Source organism: Helianthus annuus, chromosome 7, assembly GCF_002127325.2.
Source record: "Helianthus annuus cultivar XRQ/B chromosome 7, HanXRQr2.0-SUNRISE, whole genome shotgun sequence".
Taxonomy (NCBI): domain Eukaryota; kingdom Viridiplantae; phylum Streptophyta; class Magnoliopsida; order Asterales; family Asteraceae; genus Helianthus; species Helianthus annuus.
Window position 1 is genome coordinate 123,716,022 of NC_035439.2, and position 25,470 is coordinate 123,741,491.

The 25,470-nt window shown below is 34.6% G+C and overlaps 2 protein-coding genes across 8 annotated transcripts; one reads left to right on the forward strand and one right to left on the reverse strand.

Annotated features, from left to right (window-relative positions):
- Positions 1-816: 816 nt before the first annotated feature.
- Positions 817-17,369, forward strand: LOC110914632. Of its 7 annotated transcripts, none has more exons than XM_035975234.1 (51): positions 817-1,377; positions 2,370-2,538; positions 2,760-2,915; positions 3,563-3,721; positions 3,797-3,880; positions 3,995-4,074; positions 4,269-4,319; positions 4,424-4,535; positions 4,623-4,705; positions 5,208-5,253; positions 5,335-5,422; positions 5,506-5,675; positions 5,772-6,026; positions 6,243-6,398; positions 6,694-6,852; positions 6,927-7,010; positions 7,163-7,242; positions 7,323-7,373; positions 7,470-7,581; positions 7,670-7,752; positions 7,868-7,913; positions 7,992-8,079; positions 8,575-8,744; positions 8,895-9,053; positions 9,533-9,634; positions 9,729-9,902; positions 10,213-10,281; positions 10,364-10,470; positions 10,574-10,616; positions 10,960-11,043; positions 11,166-11,230; positions 11,336-11,492; positions 11,718-11,774; positions 12,088-12,201; positions 12,323-12,493; positions 12,985-13,056; positions 13,234-13,347; positions 13,470-13,562; positions 13,822-14,000; positions 14,104-14,287; positions 14,452-14,499; positions 14,597-14,669; positions 14,767-14,840; positions 15,534-15,597; positions 15,670-15,764; positions 15,853-15,916; positions 16,067-16,120; positions 16,195-16,236; positions 16,377-16,586; positions 16,685-16,749; positions 17,091-17,369. In XM_035975234.1, exons 2-44 carry the CDS (start codon positions 2,383-2,385, stop codon positions 15,552-15,554), a joined length of 4,629 nt encoding a protein of 1,542 aa, XP_035831127.1. In that variant the 5' UTR covers positions 817-1,377; positions 2,370-2,382; the 3' UTR covers positions 15,555-15,597; positions 15,670-15,764; positions 15,853-15,916; positions 16,067-16,120; positions 16,195-16,236; positions 16,377-16,586; positions 16,685-16,749; positions 17,091-17,369. The 7 variants fall into 7 exon arrangements, with proteins under 7 accessions (XP_035831127.1, XP_035831125.1, XP_035831126.1 ...); XM_035975232.1 differs by having other exon boundaries at positions 818-1,377; positions 8,895-9,044; positions 15,490-15,597; XM_035975229.1 differs by having other exon boundaries at positions 819-1,377; positions 2,360-2,538; positions 15,490-15,597.
- Positions 17,370-17,494: 125 nt separating this feature from the next.
- Positions 17,495-23,573, reverse strand: LOC118480410 (cationic amino acid transporter 2, vacuolar-like). Its single transcript, XM_035975235.1, has 14 exons — positions 23,038-23,573; positions 21,829-22,030; positions 21,656-21,740; positions 21,415-21,555; positions 21,017-21,135; positions 20,827-20,923; positions 20,551-20,723; positions 20,367-20,433; positions 20,099-20,257; positions 19,745-20,009; positions 19,540-19,648; positions 18,760-18,872; positions 18,526-18,601; positions 17,495-17,893 (listed from the first exon to the last, which is right to left on the reverse strand). Exons 1-14 carry the CDS (start codon positions 23,201-23,203, stop codon positions 17,731-17,733), a joined length of 1,935 nt encoding a protein of 644 aa, XP_035831128.1. The 5' UTR covers positions 23,204-23,573; the 3' UTR covers positions 17,495-17,730.
- Between the last annotated feature and the right edge of the window lie 1,897 nt (positions 23,574-25,470).

The window sequence follows — 25,470 nt, forward strand, 5'->3', positions numbered from 1 at the left end:
TTTTTGGTCTGTTTTTCACAATTTGACAGGTATGTCGCAACGTGTCTATTTTCCCCCTTTGGCAAGTTCACCACAACGGGCGGATCCTACATCGACTTAGTTATTCTTTTCTACGTTATTTTACGAGTTAACACAACGTACGTGCGTGTGTGGTTCAACGTTTTTACGTCAATTTTTTCCATTTAACAAGTTTGTCGCAACGTGTGGGTCCTAAATCGACATAGTTATTTTTTATATGTTATATGTTTCAGTCTTATTTCTTCGTGTTAACACGCCGCAACTTCATTGTTGGTGGTCGCTACTAACGGTATGGAATTGATGTTATTTGGCATAGTTTTAGGCCCCCGCCGCAACGCAGGGTGCTTAATTCTAGTTTATATATAATTAGAAAAACAGGAAATAATTTAATTTAAAACTTATAAAATAATTGGAAAGATAAATGTCTCCATTAGAACATTCAGATAATTAAATGATGTGTTTCATAATCAAAAGACCGAAAGTAAATGTAAGTTAAATGAATTTATTCTAGAAAATATAGAGTTGATAAATTTTGATAGATAAATGAGTTTTGAAACACGCATGAGGTGCTCGTCTATTAGCAGAGACAAAAATTTAAAAAAAACTGAGTTTGAAAAGGAAATATATTGAGTTCAAAATCAGAACAGACAATAGAAATTTGCTGATAAAAAATTAATTTTGAGATTTAACTATTTGTGGAGGGAATATAGATATTGAATACACACTTGCTCCATTTTGTGTTCTTATATATTCTCTTTGTTGTGTCCACACGTGAGAACACAAAAAAGTCTTCATTGACTTTCAAATAAACAAAATACTTGGGGAGTGAAGGGGGTTGGTCAGATGGATTGTTCTGGACTTGTGAATTTGGTTTCGATTTTATAATGAGGAGGATCTGACGCCTTCAATTCTATTTCTTCCTCTGCAAGAAACTCACAAACCATAATTTAATTCATATATTGTTATATCTTCACTACATTCCTTCATTTTGCAACTCTCTCTATCTCTCTCTCTGCTGACCGCCGTTGACCACCAGTCGCCACCACCGTTCTCTCACTCCTCACTCTCCTCCGCCGCTCACCATTCCTCAATCATCTCTCAACAGCTAATTTCCACTTCCTTACACGCGCCGCCGAGCGGTTAACTCTGCGATCAACCCTAACGCCTCCGCAAATCGTTTCCGGCGACTTTGATAACCACTAAACCACCATCAGTTACCGAAATGACTGAATTTTGACTGTAACAAGTTCGATTAACCTGCTACGAAGGTAACGATCTATCCATGTGCTTTATGTTTAGTTCGTTGTTGTTAAAAGAACGAGAGGTTTTCGCGTGACTGAAACTCTGGTTTGAAATCAGGTAACCATATGTTTTCCCTTTCTATTATCATGACCTATATTGTTATACATGTTTGAACTAAATGATACGAGAAATATGGATTTGAACGGCAACTGAAATCAATCAAAGAGGAAGATGAAGTAACTAGGTTAGAAACCCTGTGTTAAGTAAAGTAGGAAAACTATTAATTATTTGATAATTGAATAATTGATGATAATTACCCAAAGAAAACAGTTTGTATTTACTTTATTCAGTAACTAGGTTTGAAACCGGTTTATTACACAGGGGTTGTAATGTTGGATCAATGAAATATTAAATAGTTATTAAGTTTATTACACAGGGGTTGGAATGTTGGATCAATGAAATATTAAATAGTTATTAATGAGCGGAAAAAATAAGGAAGTAGTTGGGAAAACAGATATTAAATAAATAAGAGAGAAACGAAAAAATTATGATTTAATACTTTATTTAATATGACAGAGAGGCGGAAAAAGAAGGTGACTGGTGTCCTCAAAGATTTTCATTTATTATAGAAATATAGATAGATATGGATTTAGAAGTATACAGATATAAAATAGATGAGTTATGGATTTTGGCTTTTGATTAGTATAGTTTAAAGTAGTAGATTTGTGTTTGATTTAATACTTTTGTAAATATATTTCTACATATGTTTTGTTAAATAAAAGTAAATTGAGTTTATTAAGTTGGATTTCATGAATCTATCTTTACAAGTTTGTAAGAATTTGCTGTATTTTACGAAGCATTGGAATAGTATTGTAGTATGATTTTGTTGCATTGCATATATATAGCGTTCTCAAGATAACCCTCCCCTATATATATATCCAAATAACTTGTTACCTTGTTAACATACTATTTTGGGATAAACTGTTTGGCTTCGGGCAATCGGTACTTTTTCAAGTGTTTAATATGCTATTTCGTTTTCTGAATGATATCATGACTTCTGAATGATTTAACAATCTAGATAATCCATTGTCTGTTGAAGTTGTTTCCAGAGATAGTATTGCAATGGGGACACCAAAGGCGAAAGTTTCTTTTCAGCTAGCGTCTGTTGGTAGGAGACCACAGGAGGAGTATGGAATACGGGTCGACAATTCTAATAATCCATTTGAACATGTTTGGTTGCAGACTAGTGAGGATGGGTCTAGGAGGATACACCCATTGGTGAGCTACTTCTATTATATTATTTCTAAATCAACTACAGTAATAGAAACTCATTTTGCACTTTATGCATGATCATGAGTAGAAGTTTAGTGATTATGTTTGGTAATTAACACATTATATATTTTATGGGTCTTGCTGAATGCGGGTATCATTTTTTAATGCAAGGATAGATATAGTTGTGTCCCACAAAATAATAATATTTACTTCTTATGCTTATGCAGGAAAAACATTCAGTCATGGATTTTATTAATAAGACGGCAAGTGATGTAGAGCCTGTAAAACCACCTCCCGTTGAGAGTACATCTCTCAAGGTCGTACAAGATGTAAAAGGTCTGAAGGAGTTAGTTGCCAAATTGTGTGGTGCCAATGAATTTGCGGTAATATTTCATATTAAGTTTATACAGATTTCTGTAATCAATGCGTCATAGTGTAAAGGAATGGATTCTTTGTTGTATAATACTTGATATTTGGGAGCTTTATGTTGAACACTTTCTTGTATGGCAATGTTTCATTTTCTAACATGATATATTTGGTATGGGATACGTTTATTAAGGGGGTATTCTGTATTTGGACATGTGTGTTGTAAGTGATTATGTGGTTTTGAAAAATATGATTTATATAATTATTTGTAACAGAACATGTTGTAGGAGATGATGTTTTGGATTTGATTTTGCATTTTGAGGTTGTAGTAATGATAACTAGTTGTTTGGGTGTTTTAACAGGTTTTGATTATTTGAAAATTAATGCATGAGAGGTCTAAAAAAGTCATTCCTGTGAATACAAAATATACGAAAAGCTTCACAAATTAGGTTGAAAGAAGTGTTAGTTATGTAACCACTGTAACTCTCTGAATCTATGGTATTAGACTACTTGTATAAATATCATATCTAGAAAGTATCCAAGTGTAACATTAGTACTATATACAAATCCTGATTTACTTTATATGGTTGCTGCTGATGTGGGCACAAATATTTCTTTACGTATTTTGTACATATGGTTTATATTATTCTTTTGGGCTGTTTAGGTCAATTTGAAAGGCAATCAATATCGATCTTTTCAAGGGTTAACTTGCTTGATGCAAATATCTACTAGAACAGAAGATTTTATTGTGGATACATTGAAACTACGGGTTCATATTGGCCCATATCTGCGAGAGGTTTTCAAGGATCCTACCAAAAGAAAGGTCATCTCTTGCTTGAAGCAAGTTTTTACTGAACTTTTCAACCATTTTGTAACACTGTAATAGTATATCAATCAGGTTATGCATGGAGCTGATCAATGTATAATATGGCTGCAACGTGACTTTGGTATATATGTTTGCAATATGTTTGATACTGTACAGGTTATTTACTTATCTTTCACCTACACTTCCATCTCATTTTGTGTATGCTTTATTCATTCTTTTTATTTAATGTGTGAATTATAAATTCATGTGAGTGAATTTTAAATTTTATAGGCCTCAAAGGTGTTAAAGTTTGAGGAGAATTCTCTAGAGTTTCTATTAAGACACTTTTGCAAGGTTGCAGCACATGAAGAGTATGTTTCTTTAGTCCATTTGCACATTATTAGACTAAGTGTTTAGTTGTCAAATAGATTATTATTATATCTACATATAGGATCAGTTGTAATCAATTTTTTTAAAATTCAATAGAAAAAATATCACTGTTTGATTCACACACTCAAGAAAATATTCTGTCATTTTGTATTTTTTTATTTTCATTTTTTCGCAGATACGAAAATGCAGATTGGCGATTGCGGCCATTGACTGATGAAATGCTGAGGTAGTAGTTGTTCACTTGTTTGTTACAAGTCTTCCCATTTCTTTTCCTTTTTTTATTACATTTCCTGTCATGTTTATGTGTGCCATTTGTTTTTCTTTCAATAGATATGCCAGAGAGGACACGCATTATCTTCTGTTCCTATACGATCTTATGCAAAGGAGGCTGCTTTTATCACCAACAGATCCAGAGTGCCCTGAAGCACCACCTCTTGTTGAGGTAATTACGCTTCAATTTTACAGTATAATTTTAGAAAATTAATTGATTTTCTCGGCTCCTTATTTCATTTAAATTTGTTGGTTTCAGGTATACCAACGTAGTTCCGATATATGTATGCAGCTCTATCAGAAAGAGATTTCGACTGAGAATTCATATCTAAACATATACGGGTAGACCCTTCTTATATATTCAAATTTTTAAACTTGATTGTACGCCCGCTTGCGGTGTGCGCATATAATGTATATATGTGTGGCCCTCGGGGGTCAAAAGTGAAATTGCACTAATTTTAACGTTATTCGTGAAAATAACGTTAAAAGCGACGGACGGTTGATCATGCATCATGTGGTGGCGCTGATAGCCGAAAGACATGGGGATACATACACTAATTGGCCTTTGTCCCAATTGCTGAGTGTCATGTGCCTTATGTCCAAGGCTTGATGCAAAGCTACTATCGAGCCGGGGGTCTCACTGGAAGCAGCCTCTCTATTCCTTCGGGGTAGAGGTAAGGTTGTCTACATCTTACCCTCCTCAGACCCTACCTTAGTTAAGTTTTGCTATTGGTGGGATTTACTGAGTATGATGATGATAATGATTTGAACTTGACTGTGATACATTCATAGATGTCAAATTTGAAAATGTGTTATAAAGACCACTCATTTTTTGCTGTTTCAGGTTGCATGCTGCTGATCTTCACGCCCAGCAACTTGCCATTGTTGCAGTAAGTCATTGTCGTCATTTTTTTCTCTGTGAAATGGTACAGGAATAGTATTTTCAAGGGTTTCTTTCTCACGGAATGCAGGAACTATATAAGTGGAGAGATGCTACTGCCCGTGAAGTAGATGAAAGTACATGTTATATATTGCCAGACAAAGTACTTATAGAAATTGGTAATTCCGTTATTCTTTTATCTCTTTTCCTTCATTTTTTTGATTTAATATTAACTCTTTATATTAATCTGGCATTTTTAAAGCAAAGCAGATGCCAGTGACAACTCTAAAATTGTGCCACTTATTGAAGTCGAGACACCCGTATATTGTGCGAAACCTTGGTCTCGTTGTTACCATTATTACGAACTCCATGCAGAATGCTGTTGCATTTGAACCTGTTGCCAAGAAATTGAAAGAAGAACACTTTGACATGGTGAAGTTTCTTGAATTTATTCATAATTTAGCTTCCAATTTTCCATCTTATACGAAATGAAGAACCACTTATAATGTTTACATGTAAATTGTACAGCGGGATGCAAAAAATGTTACAGTTGCTAATCGTAAAGAACCAGCAGAAGTTGCAGGAAGTGAAAGTACTAGTAATGCTGTCGAAGATGACACTTTTGAAAAGGAAGTTGGAAACTTTGAAGTTGGAGCGAACCAAAACCACAAATTAGGTAGGCCACAGGAGAAGTATAACATACGGGTCGACAATTCTTATCGGCCATTTGAACATGTTTGGTTGCAGAGAAGTGAGGATGGGTCCAGGTTGATACACCCATTTGTGAGCAACTTCTTATACATTATCTCTAGTTGACTAGTTCTGCTTCAATCAAAGAAGCACATTTTTCACTTCACGCATGATCACGAGTAGAAGTTTAGTGATTATGTCCGTTCTTACAAAAAGTGTTTTACTGAATGTGTGTTTCATTCTTTAGTGCAAGGAGAAATATAGTCATGTCCTACAATATAATAAGATTTACTTCTCATATCTATGTAGGAGGAATATTCAGTCATGGATTTTATTGATAAGACGGTAAGTGATGTAGAGCCTGTAAAACCACCTCCAGTTGAAACTACACCTTTCAAGCTCGTACAAGATGTAAAAGATCTGAAGGAGTTAGCTACTAAATTGCGTGATACGGATGAATTTTCGGTAATCTTTTATTTATGTTTTTACAGATTATTTGATTAATGCTTCATCTTGTAAAGGCATAGGAACATTTTGGTATCAGGCAGAGAAATAGTTGCCTGAAGATGTTTGTTTTTTTACGTATTTTTATTCCTTGATTCTCTTATATGTATAAAAACATGTCTTCCTATAATCACATAGCTATCCTTGTTAATCATTTTAACTGTTTGTGGGTGTATGATTGCTCATGATGTGGGGCACAAATATTTCTATATGTATTTTGTACATATGACTTACATTATTACTTTGGGATGTTTAGGTTGCTTTGAAACAGAATCAACATCGTTCTTTTCAAGGGTTGACTTGCTTGATGCAAATATCTACTAGAACAGAAGATTTTATTGTGGACGCATTTAAACTACGGGTTCAAATTGGCCTGTATTTGCGAGAGGTTTTCAAGGATCCTACCAAAAGAAAGGTCATCTCTTGTTTGAAGCAAATATTTCAAGAAACTTTAACCGTTCTGTAACAGTGTGATAGTATATTAATCAGGTTATGCATGGAGCTGATCGATGTATTCTATGGCTGCAACGTGACTTTGGTATATATGTTTGCAATATGTTTGATACTGGACAGGTTATCTATTTATCTTTCACCTTCACTACCATCTAATTTTGAGTGTGCTTTATTCGTTTTCTTATATAATGTGTGAATTAAAAGACTAATCCTGTTTTTGTTTTTCTTTGACCTGTCATTAATTTGATGTGAGTGAATTTTAAATTTTATAGGCGTCAAAGGTGCTAAAGTTGGAGGAGGATTCTCTAGAGTATCTATTGAGCCACTTTTGCGAGGTTCCTGCAAATGAAGAGTATGCCTCTTTAGTCCATTTGCACACAACACTTAACAAATAATATATTATTATTTATTTTTTGTTTTCATTTTTCACAGATACAACAATGCAGATTGGCGAGTGCGGCCGTTGACTGATGCAATGTTAAGGTGGTAGTTGTTTGTTACAAGTCTCTACCCATTTCCTTCCTTATTTATTAGATTTCGTGTCATGTTTATGTGCGCTGCTTGTTTTTATTTCAATAGACATGCCAGAGAAGACACGCATTATCTTCTGTTTATATATGATCTTATGCGAAGGAGACTGCTTTTATCACCAACAGATCCAGAACGCCCTGAAGCACCACCTGTTATTGAGGTAATTAAGCTTCAATTTTTGTGGTATAATTTGTGAAAATTAAATGATTTTCTCGTCTTCTTATTTCATTTAAAATGGTTTGTGTCAGGTATACCAACGCAGTTACAATATATGTATGCAGCTCTATCAGAAAGACATTCTGACTGAGAATTCATATCTAAACATATATGGGTAGATCCTTCTTTTAATTTTCAAATTTTAAAACTTGATTGTGATACATACATAGATACCAAATTTGCACATGGCCACATGTTTTATAAAGGCCACTTATTTTTTGCTGTTTCAGGTTGCGTGCCGCTGATCTTAATGGTCAGCAACTTGCCATCGTTGCAGTAAGTCATCGCCTTTTTTTTCTCTGTGAAAAGGTACCAGAATAGTATTTTCAAGGGTTTCTTTCTAACGGAATGTAGGGACTTTGTGAGTTGAGAGATTATATTGCCCGTGAAGTAGATGAAAGTACATGCTATATATTGCCAGACAAAGTTCTTATAGAAATTGGTAATGCGGTTATTCTTTTATTTCATTTCTTTCATTTTTTAGACTAAATTGCATTTTACGTCCTAAGTTTTAACGAAATTGCAGGCGTTGTCCTTCAACTACGGGAATTATGCTAGATGTCCTTTATGTTACTAATTTCTATCAGGCGGTGTCCGTTATCCCTAACCTGGTTAAATTCTAATGTTAAGTCTGACCATGTGCCTTTCACATGAGGACATTTTGGTCTTTTTATCAGTGTTATTAATGTAAAAAGGGGAAAAAGACGAAAATGCCCTCATGTGAGAGGCACATGGTCAGACTTAACCTTAAAACTTAACTGGGTTAACGCTAAAGGACACCGCCCGATTAAAATAGTAACATAATGGACATCCAGTGTAATTTCCGTAGTTAAAGGACGACGCCTGCAACTTCACTAAAACTTAAAGGACGTAAAATGCAATTTAGTCTTTTTTGAATTTAATATTAACTCGCTGTCTTAATCTGTCATTTTTAAAGCAAAGAAAATGCCAGTGACAACTCTAAAATTGTGCCACATATTGAAGAGGAGACACCCGTATATTGAGCGAAACCTTGATTTCGTAATTAGCATTATTACGAATTCTGTGCAGAAAGCTGCTGCGTTTGAACCTGCTGCCAAGAAACTGAAGGAAGAGCACATTGAAATGGTGAAGTTTTTGCATTTGTTTGTAATGTAGCTTCAATATTTCCATCTTTATATGAATTTAAGAACCGCTTACCTTGTATCACAAAAGAAGTAATACATGAGATAAAGATATAAGCTTTGTCTGAAAAATGTTTTTATCTAAATTGTGTAGATAGCTACAAGAAATATTAAATTTGCTAATGTTGAAGAAGCAACCGAAGTTGAAGGAAGTGAAAGTACTAGCAATGTTGTTGAAGATGACACATTTGAAAAGAAAGTTGGAAACGTTATTGTTGGAGCGAACCAAAACCATAAATTAGAAGTATCTTCTGTATGTTGTTGGCTTTTTTTCATTCTATTTGTAGGTGGCCAAATGAGTCGGTTGGTCATGTTGGGTAACAAGTCATATGGGTTGATTGACCCAACACTCGTTTTGGCCGTTTTTTTTCGTTTTTATTGCATATAGTTAGTATTACGTATAATTATAGAAGTTATAATATTGCAAGAATAATCTGACTTTTGAGTAAAATCATTTAGGTGGTTTTATGTATTACAAATGCACATTGGTCAAAATGGCCTCAAGTTGTCCTGCATCTCTTTTTCCTTTTTTTTTTAACATGTGGAGTCTGAAACACGATTATAAAAATTATACTGCTTCAAGTTGGAATACATTTATTAAGTCGGTTTTGTGTATTAATAATGTATTTTTCGTGGTTTATGAATTATGACCCTTTTCTTTTTTTAGGTATGTATTTTCATTTTAGTTGTTTGACAATTTATAGAGAAAAATGATGATGTTTTTGTATGCAGGCTTCGAGAATAAGCATTGAGGTACATAAGAAGCCAAGTTGTGCGTTTGGAGCCATGTTTGGAAATGAAGCAGGAAAGAGAAAGTACAATCTTGAATCAAAGGTGAAGATTAAAAACATTTGGAACTTTGTTTGTGCTTGTTCTAGTCATACGCAACTAGTCGAAACAGTTTCGTTAAATTTACGTATGCTAACAGGCAGCCGAGGAGATTAAGGTTGTGCACAAACATTCGGTGTCACTCCCATCCCCTTCTTTTACTGATAGAACCGAGCCAAGTCGTGAATCTGATGGTGCCATAGCTCCAGATAAAGAAGCAACAACTTTATTTTCTGACTACCATACAGTTTACATTCCTGTAGGAGATAGACACGTAAGCCAGCCGTTTCAATTATATTTTTAAGTTTGTTTTGCTTGGTTCCGACTTTTTAACGTAATTCAGACATTAAGATTAAGAAAATGGCTATCTGTTCTTTCTTGAGTGGCCAGGAGTATGTTGTTACTCTTGCTTTTACTTACCGCACGTTTTTTCACTTTTTCTACATAAGTAGCTTTAGCTTGTTACCTTTTATGTGGTCTCGTTTCGTTTCGTTTTATATATTGTTGAGTATTAACATATCATTTTCTTTCCCAAACATTGTAACATATATCCTTATTGCTCTAATATGTGTTTTTTTCTACAGATAATAGTTGAGACTGGTAAAATAGGAAGACAAGCTAGTGGATCTGTTACCATAAGAGATGGAGGAACTGTAAGTTTGTGAAATGTTATTCTAGTTTATGTGATTTAATATTATAATATCTCTAAAGAACAGATTATTTTGTAACATGCAGATTATCTATACATCTGTTTGTATGTCTAATGTTTCAAGTGAGCCTTCTGACCTTCTTCCTATGATTGTACATTATCAAGAGCGCCTTTCAGCAGCTGGTAAAACTAGGCAAGTATAATGCGTGTTTGCTTTTTTACATGACGAGTTTACTACTGTTGATATCAATAATACCCTGCACATTAATGGATTGATTTTCATTCATTTCATCCAGCGGAGGATATTTTAAACGGGAGGGAAGGATTAAAGACCATGAGGTATGTCTTCATTCTTATACACCCCCCCCCCCCCCCAATTCATACATTAGTACACCCTCACATGATGATTCAAAAAAGTTGGAGTTGTGACCATGGAAGCTGAAATCTGTTGGCTGTATCATTATGAAGATGAACTTTTTAGGCACCAGGTTTTTTTTAATTATATCCTATTAAACTAGGTGAAAAACAACTTTCTTCCCTTTATTTTTATTGCGCGTTATTTAATTAAGATCACGAAAAATTTCTTGTGAATGATAGGCATCATGGTTACCTTAGATACAGTATCACGCTCATGCCTTAACAAATATGCGGGTTTTGAATGGTATCTGTTAATGTAATACAGGTACTTGTTTGTAGACAAATTGATAGGGCATTGCGGCCAACCATGCCTAAGGACTTCTACCATGAAACTCAAATACGATCTGAGGTATGTGCTTACTTTTTAGGCCTTTTTCTTGTTGGTTTTTGGGTATTTAAATAATGGTTATAAGTAATTCAAAAACAACAATCGAGATCACAGCTTATTGATGAGGGGAAATTTATACTCAGGTTTGGAGCTATGATGGTTTGCACTCCTCAGATTCTCTGGCTATTACAGCAGCTGGAATTGCAGTGTAAGATTCCGTATGGAATTAAGAATTTTGTTTCTTGATGGCATCATAGGCTGTTTTGGTTTCAGCTACCTAATTACAGTTACTGCCACATTGTGTACCAAACAGAGCTCTCTCAGAAGTGCCAAACACAAACACTGTAGCAGGAGTTAGGGTCGGTTTAATTGATGATAAGTTTGTTGTGAATCCTACAACCATGGAGATGAAAGAATCCAAACTGGATTTATTGTTAGCAGGCTCAGAATCTGGGATATTAATGATAGAGGTTGTAACCGCTCTTCTTTTATTGTCAATACACTACGTATACATCATTATCACACGTATGTTGGTGGTTTAGTAACTATGTAGCATTGTCAATACACTACGTATACATCATTATCACACTATATACTTCTTTTATTGTTAATTAACTCTATTTTAAGCCGATAATCATTTTGGTACTTGCTGATTCTGACACGAGTATTTTGTGTTTGTGACTTATTTATTATAGGGTTACTGTGACTTTCTTCCTGAAGAGAAGTTGCTTCAAGCGATAGAAGTTGCCAAGGTTATCCTTTAATTGTGTTGGAATTTAGTTTCCATATTATTTTACTTTTATGGCATTTCTTATTTCTAAATAACTGTTAAATAACTCGGGTTAGATAAACCAAGAATTGGAATTGGACTTAGATTAGGACCACATTTGTTAAATAACCAAGAATGTGTGTTTACAATGAAAGATAACAAGACTATAAATAGATAATAATGTTACACATAAAACCCTCTAATATAATATAATATAATATATAATTCTGTCTGATGATCATGAATTGAAATATATTTTTCTGGGTATAAAAAGTTTGTTTTTCTTTGTGCATCAGGATGCTGTAAGAGCCATATGCGAACAGGTGGACAATTTGGTAAAAAAGCATGGGAAACCCAAATTGCTTGATTCGTTTAAATTACCTCCACCTGAACTGTATAAGCATGTAGAAGTATGTGCCTCTTTTCGTCTTTGTTAACATGTTTACGCTGTTTTAATTTGGTTTATCACTGTAGAAAATTCATATATCTGCATGATTTTCTTTCTCATGTTCAAAAGTAAATACAATGCAGGAAATTGCCGGTGATGAGTTAGTCAAGATACTACAAATAAAAGACAAAATACCAAGAAGGGAAGCCCTCTCGTCATTAGCAGAAAAGGTTGTAAGTAGACTTACGCAGGTGGAAGAATCTGTTGTTGATGGCGAATTTGATGAAGGCTATGTTCCCCTCTTCCCGAATCATGTATATTTCTTATTTCATATAGCTAAAATAAGAAAGCAATCTTGCAACGCTTGCAAGATGGGCTAGTTTCATATCGTGTTGGTTTGACATGCAACCATTTTCTTTGTTTTTTGTTGTATGCATTGGTTTGATTGCTACCTCTACTTGAAAGGATATGTTAACATATGAGGTTGCTAAATGGTTCCATACGATAAACTTGTTCGGATTCTTACAGCTGTTAGTTAAGCAATGAATGGTCAATTGGTCATACTTACACTAGCATGGTTGTAAAAATCCCGACTAGACGTCGTCACGTCGATTAATCGCTAGTCCCCACCCCACCGCCTGACTAGTGACTAGCGATTACTACAACACTTAGTTGTTGAATGTCACTTGATTGATATCTTATTTAATTTTAATTTTAATTTTAATTTAGATGGATTGCAGACTTTGCCTCTTCTTGCTAGTTTATCACTTTCCCGCTATTCATGATTTTCCCTGTTCCCATGTAGTTTTACCCCAAGGATGTGAAACTGGTGTTCAAACGTGTGTGTTCTGAGTACCTGCGAAAACAGATAGTGAAGGTATGCATACGATTATTTGCCATCAAGAAACCGACTGAAACATAGATATCCTAGTCTCCGTTTTCTTAATTGATCTTAATCGTGTGTTCATGGTACTTTTTATCTTTCAGCCTTCACGCTTTTGATCTTAAAGGGTTTATGGTTTTTTTTTATTTCTATGGTTGTAATATTCATAAGGGAGGGAAACGAAGTGATGGCAGAACTCTAGAGGAGATACGCGGTATTTACTCAGAATGCAGGTTTCTTCCTAGTGCACATGGAAGTGCTCTTTTCACACGTGGGGAAACCCAGGTTTGTATTTAAAACGTTACAAACAGATATTTGTGACTCCAGATATCATAATATACTTTACGTTATTTGCAGATCTTTTAGTAAATGTTTTTTAGTTTGTCTTAACTTCTTTTGTGTTACAGTCAGTGGCAGTGGTTACCCTTGGTGATAAACGGATGGCACAAAGAATAGACAACCTTGTGGGTACGGAAGATGTAAAAAAGTTCTATCTTCAGGTGTGACTATGATTTTAGCTCTTTGCTGAACCTTTTTTTTACAACTTGAATAGTAGATTAGTTGCTAAATTTCCATATTTTGTTTTGTATGTGTTATTATTTATCCTTAAAACACATTTAATAAATGTGTATACAAGTTTTAAGAAAAAAATATTACCAGTGGGAAGGGAATTATGACACTGTAAACGGTTGTTTTTCTAGTGACTTTTCTAATAAGATATCTGGGTGCTATTTTAACTATCTTTTATTAATTATGCAGTATTCATTCCCATCATCATGTGTTGGGGGAGTAGGACGAATTGGAGCACCAAGTAGAAGAGAAATTGGTCACGGTACACTAGCAGAACGAGCCCTAAAACCATGCTTGCCTTCTGAAGATGATTTTCCGTATACGATACGTGTTGAGAGCAACATAACTGAAAGTAATGGATCTTCAAGGTGTGACGGTTTTCATGTCTATTATAGGAAATAATAGTTCTAATATGTGTCACCATTAGATAAAACTTGTCTGACAGTTATTTTGACATATGCTTTGTGATAGCATGGCATCCGTTTGCGGGGGATGCCTTGCATTACAAGACGCTGGTGTACCGTTAAAGAGCTCTATTGCGGGAATAGCAATGGGTTTGGTTCTAGACACACAGGAATCTGGCGGAGATGGAACACCACTTATTTTATCTGACATCACCGGCTCGGAGGATGCTTCTGGAGATATGGACTTAAAGGTAATTGTGATATTATTTAAAAAAAACAACTTGGATTCTTTTAAACAATGGCATCTGACTTCTTTCTTTTCGCATATATCATGTTCTGGAACAACATTTTTATCAACAAAATAAAAATATAGGACGGATATAGGTGATGATATTACTGAAATTTAATGATGCAGGTTGCTGGGAATGAAGATGGAGTAACAGCATTTCAAATGGATATAAAGGTTATTTATTCTGTCTTTCTATGTTTTCTTGGTTGTCAAGTAATTCGGTGCATATTGGTGGTTTAATATTTGAACAACATGCCTTTTTACGTTATAGGTAGGTGGAATTACTTTGTCAACAATGAAGCAGGCTTTGCTGCAAGCAAAGGAAGGGCGAAAGCGTATTCTTGGTAAATTCCAAACACATTAAATCAACATATTTGTAAATAGTTATACCTCCGTACATTTTTTACTCGGTTTGCATGAACACGCGTTAATTTTTTTCAGCTGAGATGTTGAAATGCTCACCTCCCCCCTCAAAGAAGCTTGCTAAGCATGCTCCACTTATACTTGTTATGAAGGTTAGTTATCTGACATGACATGGAATATCAATATCACTCACATTTGTTTATTTAAATATTTTAAGTCTAGGGCTGTAAACGAACCAAACAAACACGAACAAAACCTTGTTCGTGTTTGTTTGTTAAAAAATATATGTGTTCGCGAACCGTTCACGAACACTTATCGAATGGAATTTTATGTTTGTGTTCGTTTGTTATGGAAATGAACTTGTTCGTGTTCGTTTTTGTTTGTTTGTTAATTTTAGGCAACGAACGTTGACGAACACAAATGAGCACAAACTAATGTTCATGACCACAAATGGAAACAAATGAACACAAACAATTGTTCATGAACAGAATATATAATATACTTACACTTATTAGATATTTAATTTGTCAGAATTGTGATATATTTAAATAAATATAAAACCTAAAAACATTAATGAACTATCGAACACAAACGAACACGTTACCGAACGTTCACAAACATAAACGAACAAACGCGACCTTTGTTCATGTTTGTTCATTTAACTAAACGAACGAAATTTCTTGTTCGTGTTCGTTTGTTTAATAAACGAACGAACACAAACGAACTTCCCGCCGAACGGTTCACGAACTGTTTGCCGAACGTTTGGTTCATTTACAGCCCTAATTTTAACAACTGCTGTAGGTTGAACCTGATAAAGTGAACCTTATTATTGGCTCTGGGGGTAGAAATGTCAAGAGTATTATTAAAGAGACTGGTGTGGAGTATGTTGACACTCAAGATAATGGAACAGTAAGCTAAACATGCCAGCTTCTCTATACTCTTTTGTCATTGCAATCTCACACGTGTCTTTGACTTTTTCAGGTCAAAATAACTTCAAGAGATTTGGCAAGCTTAGAAAAAGCTAAAGCTATTATTAGTAACCTGACAATGGTTCCAATTGTTGGTGATGTATACAGGTATCTGTCCTTTATGTGAGCGTAATGCTTCTTTCTTAGTTTTTTCAAATCTTGTTTCACATTGGATTTTGTGCTGTTCTGTTATCAGGAACTGTAAAATCACAGCTGTTGTTCGCTTTGGTGTTTTTATAGAGATAGCACCAGGCCGAGTGGTATAACTTCTATCCTGGTTATCAATCATGATATTATGTTAGCAGCAATTTTGCATGACATGCTTTATATGTGTGTGTTATCAATTTTTATTTTTCCTACGGAAGCTTAGAAAGATCTAGAAATTGAAACAAGTTTTAACTTCATTTCAGGGACTTTGTCATGTTAGTGAATTAAGTCTAGACCAGATGTCAACACCATACGATGTAAGAGTTATCACCTTTGTTATCACCTTGTATTCTTTCAATTAAATCATGAAATCTTTTTTATATTTTTTCAGGCTTTTAAGGTCGGAGACATTGTGGATGTCAAGCTCATTAAGGTTTGAATTTTATTTCTTGTATGTTTGCAGTATTTGAAGAGCATAGGATAGCCTTTTGGATGATTATGGTTTCATTAATAAAACGAAACTTGTTTCTGTTTTTTGGTCAATATTCAGAATTATCTCAATGTACTTTACAGATCAATGAAAAAGGACAGCTTTGTTTAAGCCGAAAACAGCTGCTTCCAGATCAGGGTACTGATAACCCTAATAAAAGTCAGCGTACAGCTGGCGGGTCAAACGACGGTGGCAGATCAGGGTGCTGATAAACCTAATGTAGGCTGTTCCATGTTTGAGGGAAGTTGCATGATTAACTTATGAATTTTATCCCTCCTGAAATTAAATTAAAGGTTATAATCTTCTATCACAAAATTACTTTATTTTTTTGAACAAGTTGTGATTGAAGCTAAAATTGTTTTTTTTATTTATTTATTTTTTATTTATTTAGAGGCTGCTTTATAAGTTGTGAAGAAACATAGGATGCGTCTTGGGCATCCATTTTTCACATTCAAGGTAGTTTTATGCGCTCTCTAATAAATTTCATAGCATTTTACAGCATTTTTAGTGAAACGTATGCATTAGGTTGAATCATGCATCAATTAAGCTTTTATCTTTCATCAGCTCTCAATGACACCATTGAAAAGTGCAGTTAACTTTTCGAAATTTCTTAGACAACCCATAATACTCCTTGCATCCAACGGAAATTGCAATTGCAACGGCTAAATTGTATACATAGTACAAAAATAGTCCCTTTATTTTGAGTCAATCATTGCATCAACCATAGGTCTTTATTTCATCAGGGTTTTTTTTTTGGTACTGTTAAGTCACTGAAACAAGGTGGTTGATGTTTGCAGCATTTGTAGCGTAGCTCATGGACATTTACAAAGGCTTCCTGATATCAACATCTGGTTGAGGCCATCGAACATGTTGTATGAACCTGTTGTATTTGATTTGTCAATGTTGGTGTCTGAATTTTGAGTTTATGTTGTTTTAGTGAAGAACTCTCCCCTTTGTTTCCGGGACGTGTTGTGTTCCACTTGAACAACGTTTGAAGACTTTGTATTGGGATTTAGGAGCCCTTGTAACAACTTATTTGCTATGTTTATTTCAAGTTATTGCGACGTTTAATCTTTGAATCCATTGATAATAATAGATACGCCGTATACTATTATTGATAATTTCACTACAATAAAGAAAAAAAATTGAAAGTAAGATGATTCATTTCATTCTTGAATTCCACAAGCTCTAATAATATAAATAACATACAAAGAGGAGATATTGGGAAGCAAAATAATACAATTATAATCTGGAACTCCTGATTAGGAATTCCAACCAACCCTAATAATAATCAATACGTACATATGTGTGTATATATATTTACATAAAATGGACATATTCCTTGGTTGTTAACATATAACACAAGTAGCTTAAAGCTCAAGGCACCGGATGACAAACGATCTAAGTTTAATCTTGTTTCTTGTCCCATTTCATGGTCTATTCAGAAGGCAATGATTCTGCACTGCTTTGATATATTTCATCTACATGTGATGCAGGCACATAAACTGCATGTTGCAACGAACTGTGGGTCCGCCCGTAGAATACATATACAAATACTCCAATCACCAGCCATACCGATACTCGCATCCATGTATCCGCCCTACAGTTTTCACGCAAATATAAATTATTAATTCAGTAATAATCTTATTTTTAATAATAAAATGTTTAATCTTTTCCTTTTTGCTACCAAAAATCGATCCATTCATTAGTAATTGGGTCAAATGTCACCTCTAATTATCATATCATATCATTCATCTCAAAAGTCAAACGATGACTTGATAGGATGATGTAGAGTAAAATGCCATTTTCGTCCCCGAGGTTTGGCCAGTTTTGCGACTTTGGTCTTCAACATCTGGATCCAAAAGGTTTGAAATCTTGCCATTTTCATCGGGCACGTTAACTCTATCCATTTTTCTCCGTTAAGTCAGGGGTATTTCCGTCTTTTTTGTTAATTTAAAGGGCAATTCAGCCTTTTTCAGGGGTATTCGGTCTTTTTTACATAAAGTGAAAAAGACCGAATTGCCCTTTAAGTTACAAAAGAGACGGAAATACCTCTGACTTAACGGAGAAAAATGGATGAAGTTAATGAGCCAGATGAAAATGGCAAGATTTCAAACCTTTTGTATCCAGATGCGGAAAAACAAACCTATGGACCAAAGTCGCAAAACTGGCCAAACCTCAGGGTGAAAATGGCATCTTACTCGATGATATATAGCGGATAAGTATACTTACCCAAGATTTAGCAGCAAATACGTATTGATGAGAATAGAAAGGATAGGCAGGAGAGGAACCCACGGGCATATGAAACCTGAACAAAACAAATAGTACGTTTTAGAATCTAATCTATTCACGGTGTCACCTTCCATGGAAGGTCGAATATTAAATAGAGAACGATGCATATCTAGAAATAAAAACCGAGAAGCATATCAAATCCAACAAGAAAATGTTTGATAATGGATATATTACCGCCTGTGTGCCCAAAGTTGTGTCTGGCATCATCCTGCTCTATAGAAGTGAGCACGGCTAGACTGAATAATAACAGAAGTCCACCAATTCCACATAAAGTCAACCGAAAATAACTGTACATAGAAAGTGGAGTCAATAAACGGGGGCAAAATGAGCAGGCTGGTCGAATTGTCGAAAAGGGCCGGGCTGTGTTGACCCGAAAAAACTCTTGTCCATTTTTTTATTTTTTGTATACTTGATGTGTTTTCTGTTATATTACAAAATCAACAACTTTATTATAAAAATCTATTTTTTAATAGAGTAAAGTACACGGACAGCCCCTGTGATTTTATAAAATTTTGGATTTGATCCCTAGCTTTCCAAAAGTACACAGGTGGTCCCGGTGGTTTGCACTTTGTAACGCATTTAGTCCCCAACTTTTGCCAAAGGTACATGGATGGTCCTTGTGGTTTGCACTTTGTAAAGCATTTATTTCCTAACTTGGACATCCTGAATCCTTTAGATTTGTTGGCTGGGGACTAAATCCGTTACAATGTACAAACCATAGGACCATCCATGTACTTTGGAAAGCTAGGGACCAAATCCAAAATTTTGGAAAACTACAGGGACTATCCGTGTACTTTACTCTTTTGAATAAGACAAATTATGAAGTTGTGTATGGCTTTCAAACAAAAAGTCTTCAACTTCAGTATTTTTGACCCGGATATCAAATCTTTTTTATGTCGGGCCTAGCGTTATTCAATTAAGATTGCGTAACACGCAAACAGAAAACAAACCAACCTAGGAAGACCAATATTCGAGGCCGAATACGTAAGAATCAACGCTCCAACACAATTAAGCATTATCATCCACCCTGCAATTTTTCTTCTCTTCTTTTCACTAAATATAGCTACAAAATTCACAAAAACTCCATTAGCCCTTAGAATTTCCTGAAAGGAAGATAATGCGTATGAACATTGAACGCTAAGGAGTCCGGTTTATAAACCTTGAGCTGCTACTTTCGCAATTAGAGGATAGTTCGCCGAAATCTCTCCTTTTGGTGTATTTTTCTCCCCGGAAACACCGCTTTGACCCGTGCTGACCTCAACGTCGGTTTCGTGAGTACTAATAATATTGCTATAGCGCAAAGAAACTGAATCTATGGCCTCTTGAAACGAGGGCGGAAGTGGGACCTCGTCTGGTGGGACGTATCGAAGTATCAGAACCGAAATCGCCACCATTGTGAATGCAAGAAGTGTACCTACACTAACCTTGAAACACAAAGAAGCAAATATTACACTTTCGGAAAAAAAAAATAATTAAACTACAAATATAACGGTTTAAAAAAGATGTTGCGTACCATCCCTGCCAACTGCTCGACATCCATGGAAAATGCCAGGGTGGCGGCAATCAAACCGGTCAGAATTGTGCTCTTGACGGGAACTTGGGTGCGTGGATTTACTTCTGAAAAAAACGACGGGAGCAAACCGTCTCGAGCCATAGCCATCAAGATCCGTGGCTATAAACCGTAAAATCTCAGTAAGTCCAAAAACAAATCAATATAAAGTAACAATTGTCGACTTTTAAACATTTGAGTTGTATTTCATGATTAAGAAAATGTGTTTCACCTGAGGCAAAAGTGAACCCATCAATGTCGAGCAGAGAGCGGTTACCGCACCTATAGTTATAATATACCTGTGAAATAATAAAAAGAAAAATGTTATTCTTTATGGAATTATGGGAAACAAACAAAATGTTTGTGGAACTATAAATAAGACGCGAAAAAATAACTAAATGAACTTATTTACTTACGCGGCCCATTGAATACCATGGCTAGCAAATGCAGAAGAAATAGGGGTGTCGGGATCCATTGCGTAATAAGGTACTAAACCAACAATAACCGCGGAGACTAACATGTATAACATGCAGCAAATAGATAATGCCGCCCCAATTCCAAGAGGTAAATCCCTTTGAGGATTTTTCACCTGTAACGTTCACGAATTTGTGTTCCGTAAGGTTCTTTTTATATTTCTTTACTTAAAAGTATTTCGGATATTTGATAAAAGGTAGAATATTTAGTTAAACTACCTCTTCTGCTGTACTGGCAACTGAATCAAACCCTATGTATGAAAAGAAGACTGTAGAAGCGCCTGCAAGCATCCCGTCTACTCCATACGGGAAGTATCTATTAAACAATAAATATAAATTAACAAATAAATAAGAAAATAAGAAAATTGATTTGTTGATGAACATGTAATACAAAAGTAATGCCAATTACCCTGAAGAAAGTTTATAGCCAGTCCATCCGCTCTTGAATCCTAGATATCCACCGGCTAAAATCACAAAAATCATGGCGAAAATGTTTGCGATTGTCACAACCGATTGCACAAAAGTGCTCTGCCACATAAAACAAACAACTTAAGAAACTTATTAACTATGCAGTTAATGCGGTAGAAAATTGGATATCAGTCAAGGACCGATATTTGAGATACAGGTTATCGCGGTGGGATATCAGTAATAAGAAAGACGAATGGTAGAACTAATATATCGCCAATAACATCGGTACTGATATTTGACACCGATATTTTACATGGAGACCGATAACCGATATATCACCGGTATTAACTGCATAGCTTATTAATAAAAAAAGAACAAATACAACACTATAATGACTACCTCCTTGATTCCCACACATAATAGCGCGGTAACAACAAACACCAAAATGGCTGCACACGGGTCGACCACGATACCAAGTGCAGGAACAGTATATCGGGCCAGAAAAGACGGAAGACTATCCGGGCCCCCAAAAAGCAATGCCTAAAGAAAGAACAAAATATTCGGTTTTAGAAAATAAATCATTTTGAGAAATTAGCATCGTTGCATATAATGTAAAATGTAAACTGTAAAACGCACGCACCAGATTAGGAGAAATACCACGCGCGACTGCAGATCCGCCGATTGTATATTCCAAAATCAAAGCCCAACCGATTATCCAAGCAAGACTAAAAATATAAATATTGTAGTTATCAGATATTTTGGAACTAATTAGTTACAATAACGTGTTAAGAAGTATAATGATAAACAACGTACCCTTCTCCGACACAGATGTAAGAATAATGATACGCACTTCCAGCCGAAGGGCAACGACTCGCCAACTCAGCATAACAAAAGGCGGATAGAGCAGCTGCTATTCCAGCGATTAGGAAAGAAAAGGCTAGAGCGGGACCCGAATGCTCTCGCGCAACCGTACCCACGAGAATGTAAACACCAGCTCCGATTGTTGAACCGACACCTAACAAATTTCATAATTTCAAAATCAATTCACTGAACTATAAAAACTAATTAATATTCAAATTTTTACGCCTAAAATTTCAGTTATAAAATATAAGATGCTTCATCTCAACCTTAAATTCTTTCTCAGCCATATCCTGTTGTTATAAAACCTTACTGAAAAATACATGATCATTTACAATAAAAATCAAATTTTGAAAAGAACCCAACACCAAATTCATCAAAAAAAAAGGTAAAGATCACAATAAAAATCCCTAAAAAAGGTAAATAATATTCAAATTTAATCCCCTAAAATTTCAGTTTGAATAAACAAAATGCTTCCTCTCAACCATATCCTGTTGTTACAAGTCCTTTTTTAAAACATATAATCATTTACAATCAAAATCAAATCTTGAACAGAACCCAACACCAAATTCATTAAAAAAAATAAAATAACATCACTAAAAATATAAAAGTAAAAAAAAAAACTCAAGTAATAAATTTATGCAAATCCATATGAAACATAACAAACAACATGATTTTACATATAGGAATAAGATGTAAAATTGATAATTCTTTAGCCAATTCCTAAAATTCCAATTTTGAAAAATATATAATCATTTACAATCAAAATTAAATCTTGCCAACACCAAATTCATAAAAAAAAGTAACATCACTAAAAAAACATTAAAAAACCCCTCAAATTAATATATTAATAAATTTATATGCAAATCCATATGAAACATAACAAACAGCATGATTATACATATGGCAATGAGATGTAAAATTGATAATTCTTTAGCCAATTCCTAAAATTCCAATTTTGAAAAACAAGATGCTTCCTCTCAACCTTATATTCTTTCTCAACCCTATCCTGTTACAAGCCCTTATCAAAAACTCAATTATTTACAATCAAAATCAAATCTTTAACACAACCCACCACCAAATTCATCAAAAAAGTTCAAAATTCACAATAAAAAACCAATAAAAAATTCAAAATTTAACATAAAACAAAAACCACAATAATACCTATGGCAATGAGATGTAAAATGGATAATTCTTTAGCCAATTGATGATGCCCTGAATCAGAGGATCTAGAATGAATAGAATCAACCCTTTTTCTCCTCACCAAACTCTTGAACCCCAATTTAGCACCCCCATTAGCCCCCTGATTCGACTCAGCAACAAAACCCATGAATCAAAGAGCCAGAATCGGGGTTTTGTTGTGGGAAATCAACAAGATTTGGTCACAGAATCAAGAAAAACTGCCAGCGTATGAATAAGAAGAGAGATCTAGCAAAATGTTGAATTGAAGATAGATTCTTGGAGATTCAATCCTTCCCCCGATGAGGGGTGGATTGGCTGGCTGGATTTTCGAAGGATCCCGAGACGCAATGGAATTGAGTGAGCCTTGGTTGCGTATTGATTGTTGGTTTGATGGATGCTCTGTTTTCGAGACTCTGTTTTTATTTGGGTTGGGTTGGTTAGTGGGGACGGTCGGTCAGGGATTTTCTTTTGCTTTTTTGTTTTATGTAATCACATGTGCGTTTAACATTCCTATTCCTATAGATACATATATACATGCATATGTATATATGCATAGTTTGTCACTCACTCACATTCATTCATTCCTCATCTTTGGGTTTCATTGATTTTATTATTATTATTATTATTATTATTATTATTATTATTATTATTATTATTATAGTTACTGTTACGGTTGCTAGTTGCTGTAGTATATAATTTTCGTGTTAGTATCCTGGTAATTTTGGACTTGTAACTAATTTTGGAAGTTTGGAGTTGGATCTCTTGGTGATACGGTATTCGACTTCTAATTATCATTTTTTGTTGATGGGGTTTTGTACTTGTTGACAACTCAAAAAAGGACAAGAGGTTATGGTGTGCGATAGTGTATGATAGTTATTTTCATCTTTATTACTACTAACATAATAGTTAAGGTTACTGTAGTATAGAATTTTTGTATTAGTGTTCTTATAATTGAGGAAGTGTGGGGTCAAATCTGTTGGTGGGGCGGTAATGACTTCCCACGTGTGATTTTGATCATCTTCTGTTGATGGGATTATGTTCGTCCGAAACCCCAAAACGGGAAAAGAGGTTATGGTTCACAATAGTATATTCCACTTGTGGTTTATTTGGTTAGCTCAGAATGATTTGATTTGGTTTTTTGAAAACCAAATCAATTTGACCAAACAAAATAAACCATCAAATGGCATATATTATCATGTACCATAACCTCTTTCATGTTTTGTGGTTGTAGACAACTAGACAAGTACAACTCCATCAACATAAGATGATTAGAAATAAGCTGTGAGATGTCCTTACCGCACCATCAACATATCCAACTTCATACTTCCAAAATTACGAGTGTACTAAAATGAAAATTCTAAAATATAACAACAGTGAGTAGGGATAGTGTAAAAAGGGCTTAAAGTGTGAAAAATGTAAGAAGTGTTTTAAACCATTAGATCTTTGATCTAATGGTTGAGATCAATAGGGACCAAATTGTAAATTGTGTTTAATTATTTGGACTGATTTGAAAATTGTAGGGGTAATAATATCTTTTTATATGTTTCAAAAAATGTAACCTTTTCTAAATTCCAACGATCCTTGTTCATCCTTATTCTACGAATCCGGAAACTTGTAACTGCTACCAGAATATATAACACTATGTAACACTATATAACACTATACATCCATCATAGACCTTCTACCAGAAAATATAACACTATAACACTGTATAAAAACCTTCATTTTGTATCCATCACTATATAACACTCTATAAAACTTTCATTCTGCGATCTTCGGAAATTATAATTGATTAACGATAATTCACAGAATCTTAATGGATCTTAAAAAAAAAAATACAAATTCGTATTTCTATAATAACTGGTGGCGGTTATGGAAAGTTATCAATTAATTGAATTAATGAGAAAATTACTTGTTTACTCTTTTGAATTAATTTAGATCGAGGACACATGTCATCTCCACAATATTTCTCACACTTCTCACACTTTGGGCCCTTTGTACAGGATCTTTATCGTAACAACAGTAACAACATGATAATATAAATTGATGAAAAGGCAATTGGCAAAGACGAGGAATGAATTTTAAAGCTTTTCTTTCATCGAAAGAGTATAGTATATATACTATATATTAATTTATTTTTTTAATAAGTGATTCAAATTTGCCCAATTAATAAATAAATAAATGAAACATAAGGAGCAAATATAACGAAAATGACAAATTTATGGACTTAAAACGTAAAATTTTGAGTTTGACACACATCGGTCCCACGCAGGAAAGTAATAACTAATAATTGGGGCCGGATCTTGGTTACTACGCTTTCTCACCAGCCTTGCGGAGTCATTAATCCAATAAAAAAAATATGTGGTTCTTGCAAATTTCATAAGGTAACGCAACTGTATATAATAATATCATTAA

Excerpts from the sequence above, each read along its gene's own strand:
- LOC110914632 (XM_035975229.1), top strand. The coding sequence starts at position 2,383 with ATGGGGACACCAAAGGCGAAAGTTTCTTTTCAGCTAGCGTCTGTTGGT. Across the intron at positions 9,054-9,532 it reads ATAAATTAGAAGTATCTTCT|GCTTCGAGAATAAGCATTGA; the intron begins GTATGTTGTTGG and ends TTTTGTATGCAG. Across the intron at positions 9,635-9,728 it reads AGTACAATCTTGAATCAAAG|GCAGCCGAGGAGATTAAGGT; the intron begins GTGAAGATTAAA and ends GTATGCTAACAG.
- LOC118480410 (XM_035975235.1), bottom strand. The coding sequence starts at position 23,203 with ATGGGTTTTGTTGCTGAGTCGAATCAGGGGGCTAATGGGGGTGCTAAA. Across the intron at positions 21,556-21,655 it reads GTGGTATTTCTCCTAATCTG|GCATTGCTTTTTGGGGGCCC; the intron begins GTGCGTGCGTTT and ends TTCTTTCTTTAG. Across the intron at positions 18,602-18,759 it reads CAACTTTGGGCACACAGGCG|GTTTCATATGCCCGTGGGTT; the intron begins GTAATATATCCA and ends TGTTTTGTTCAG.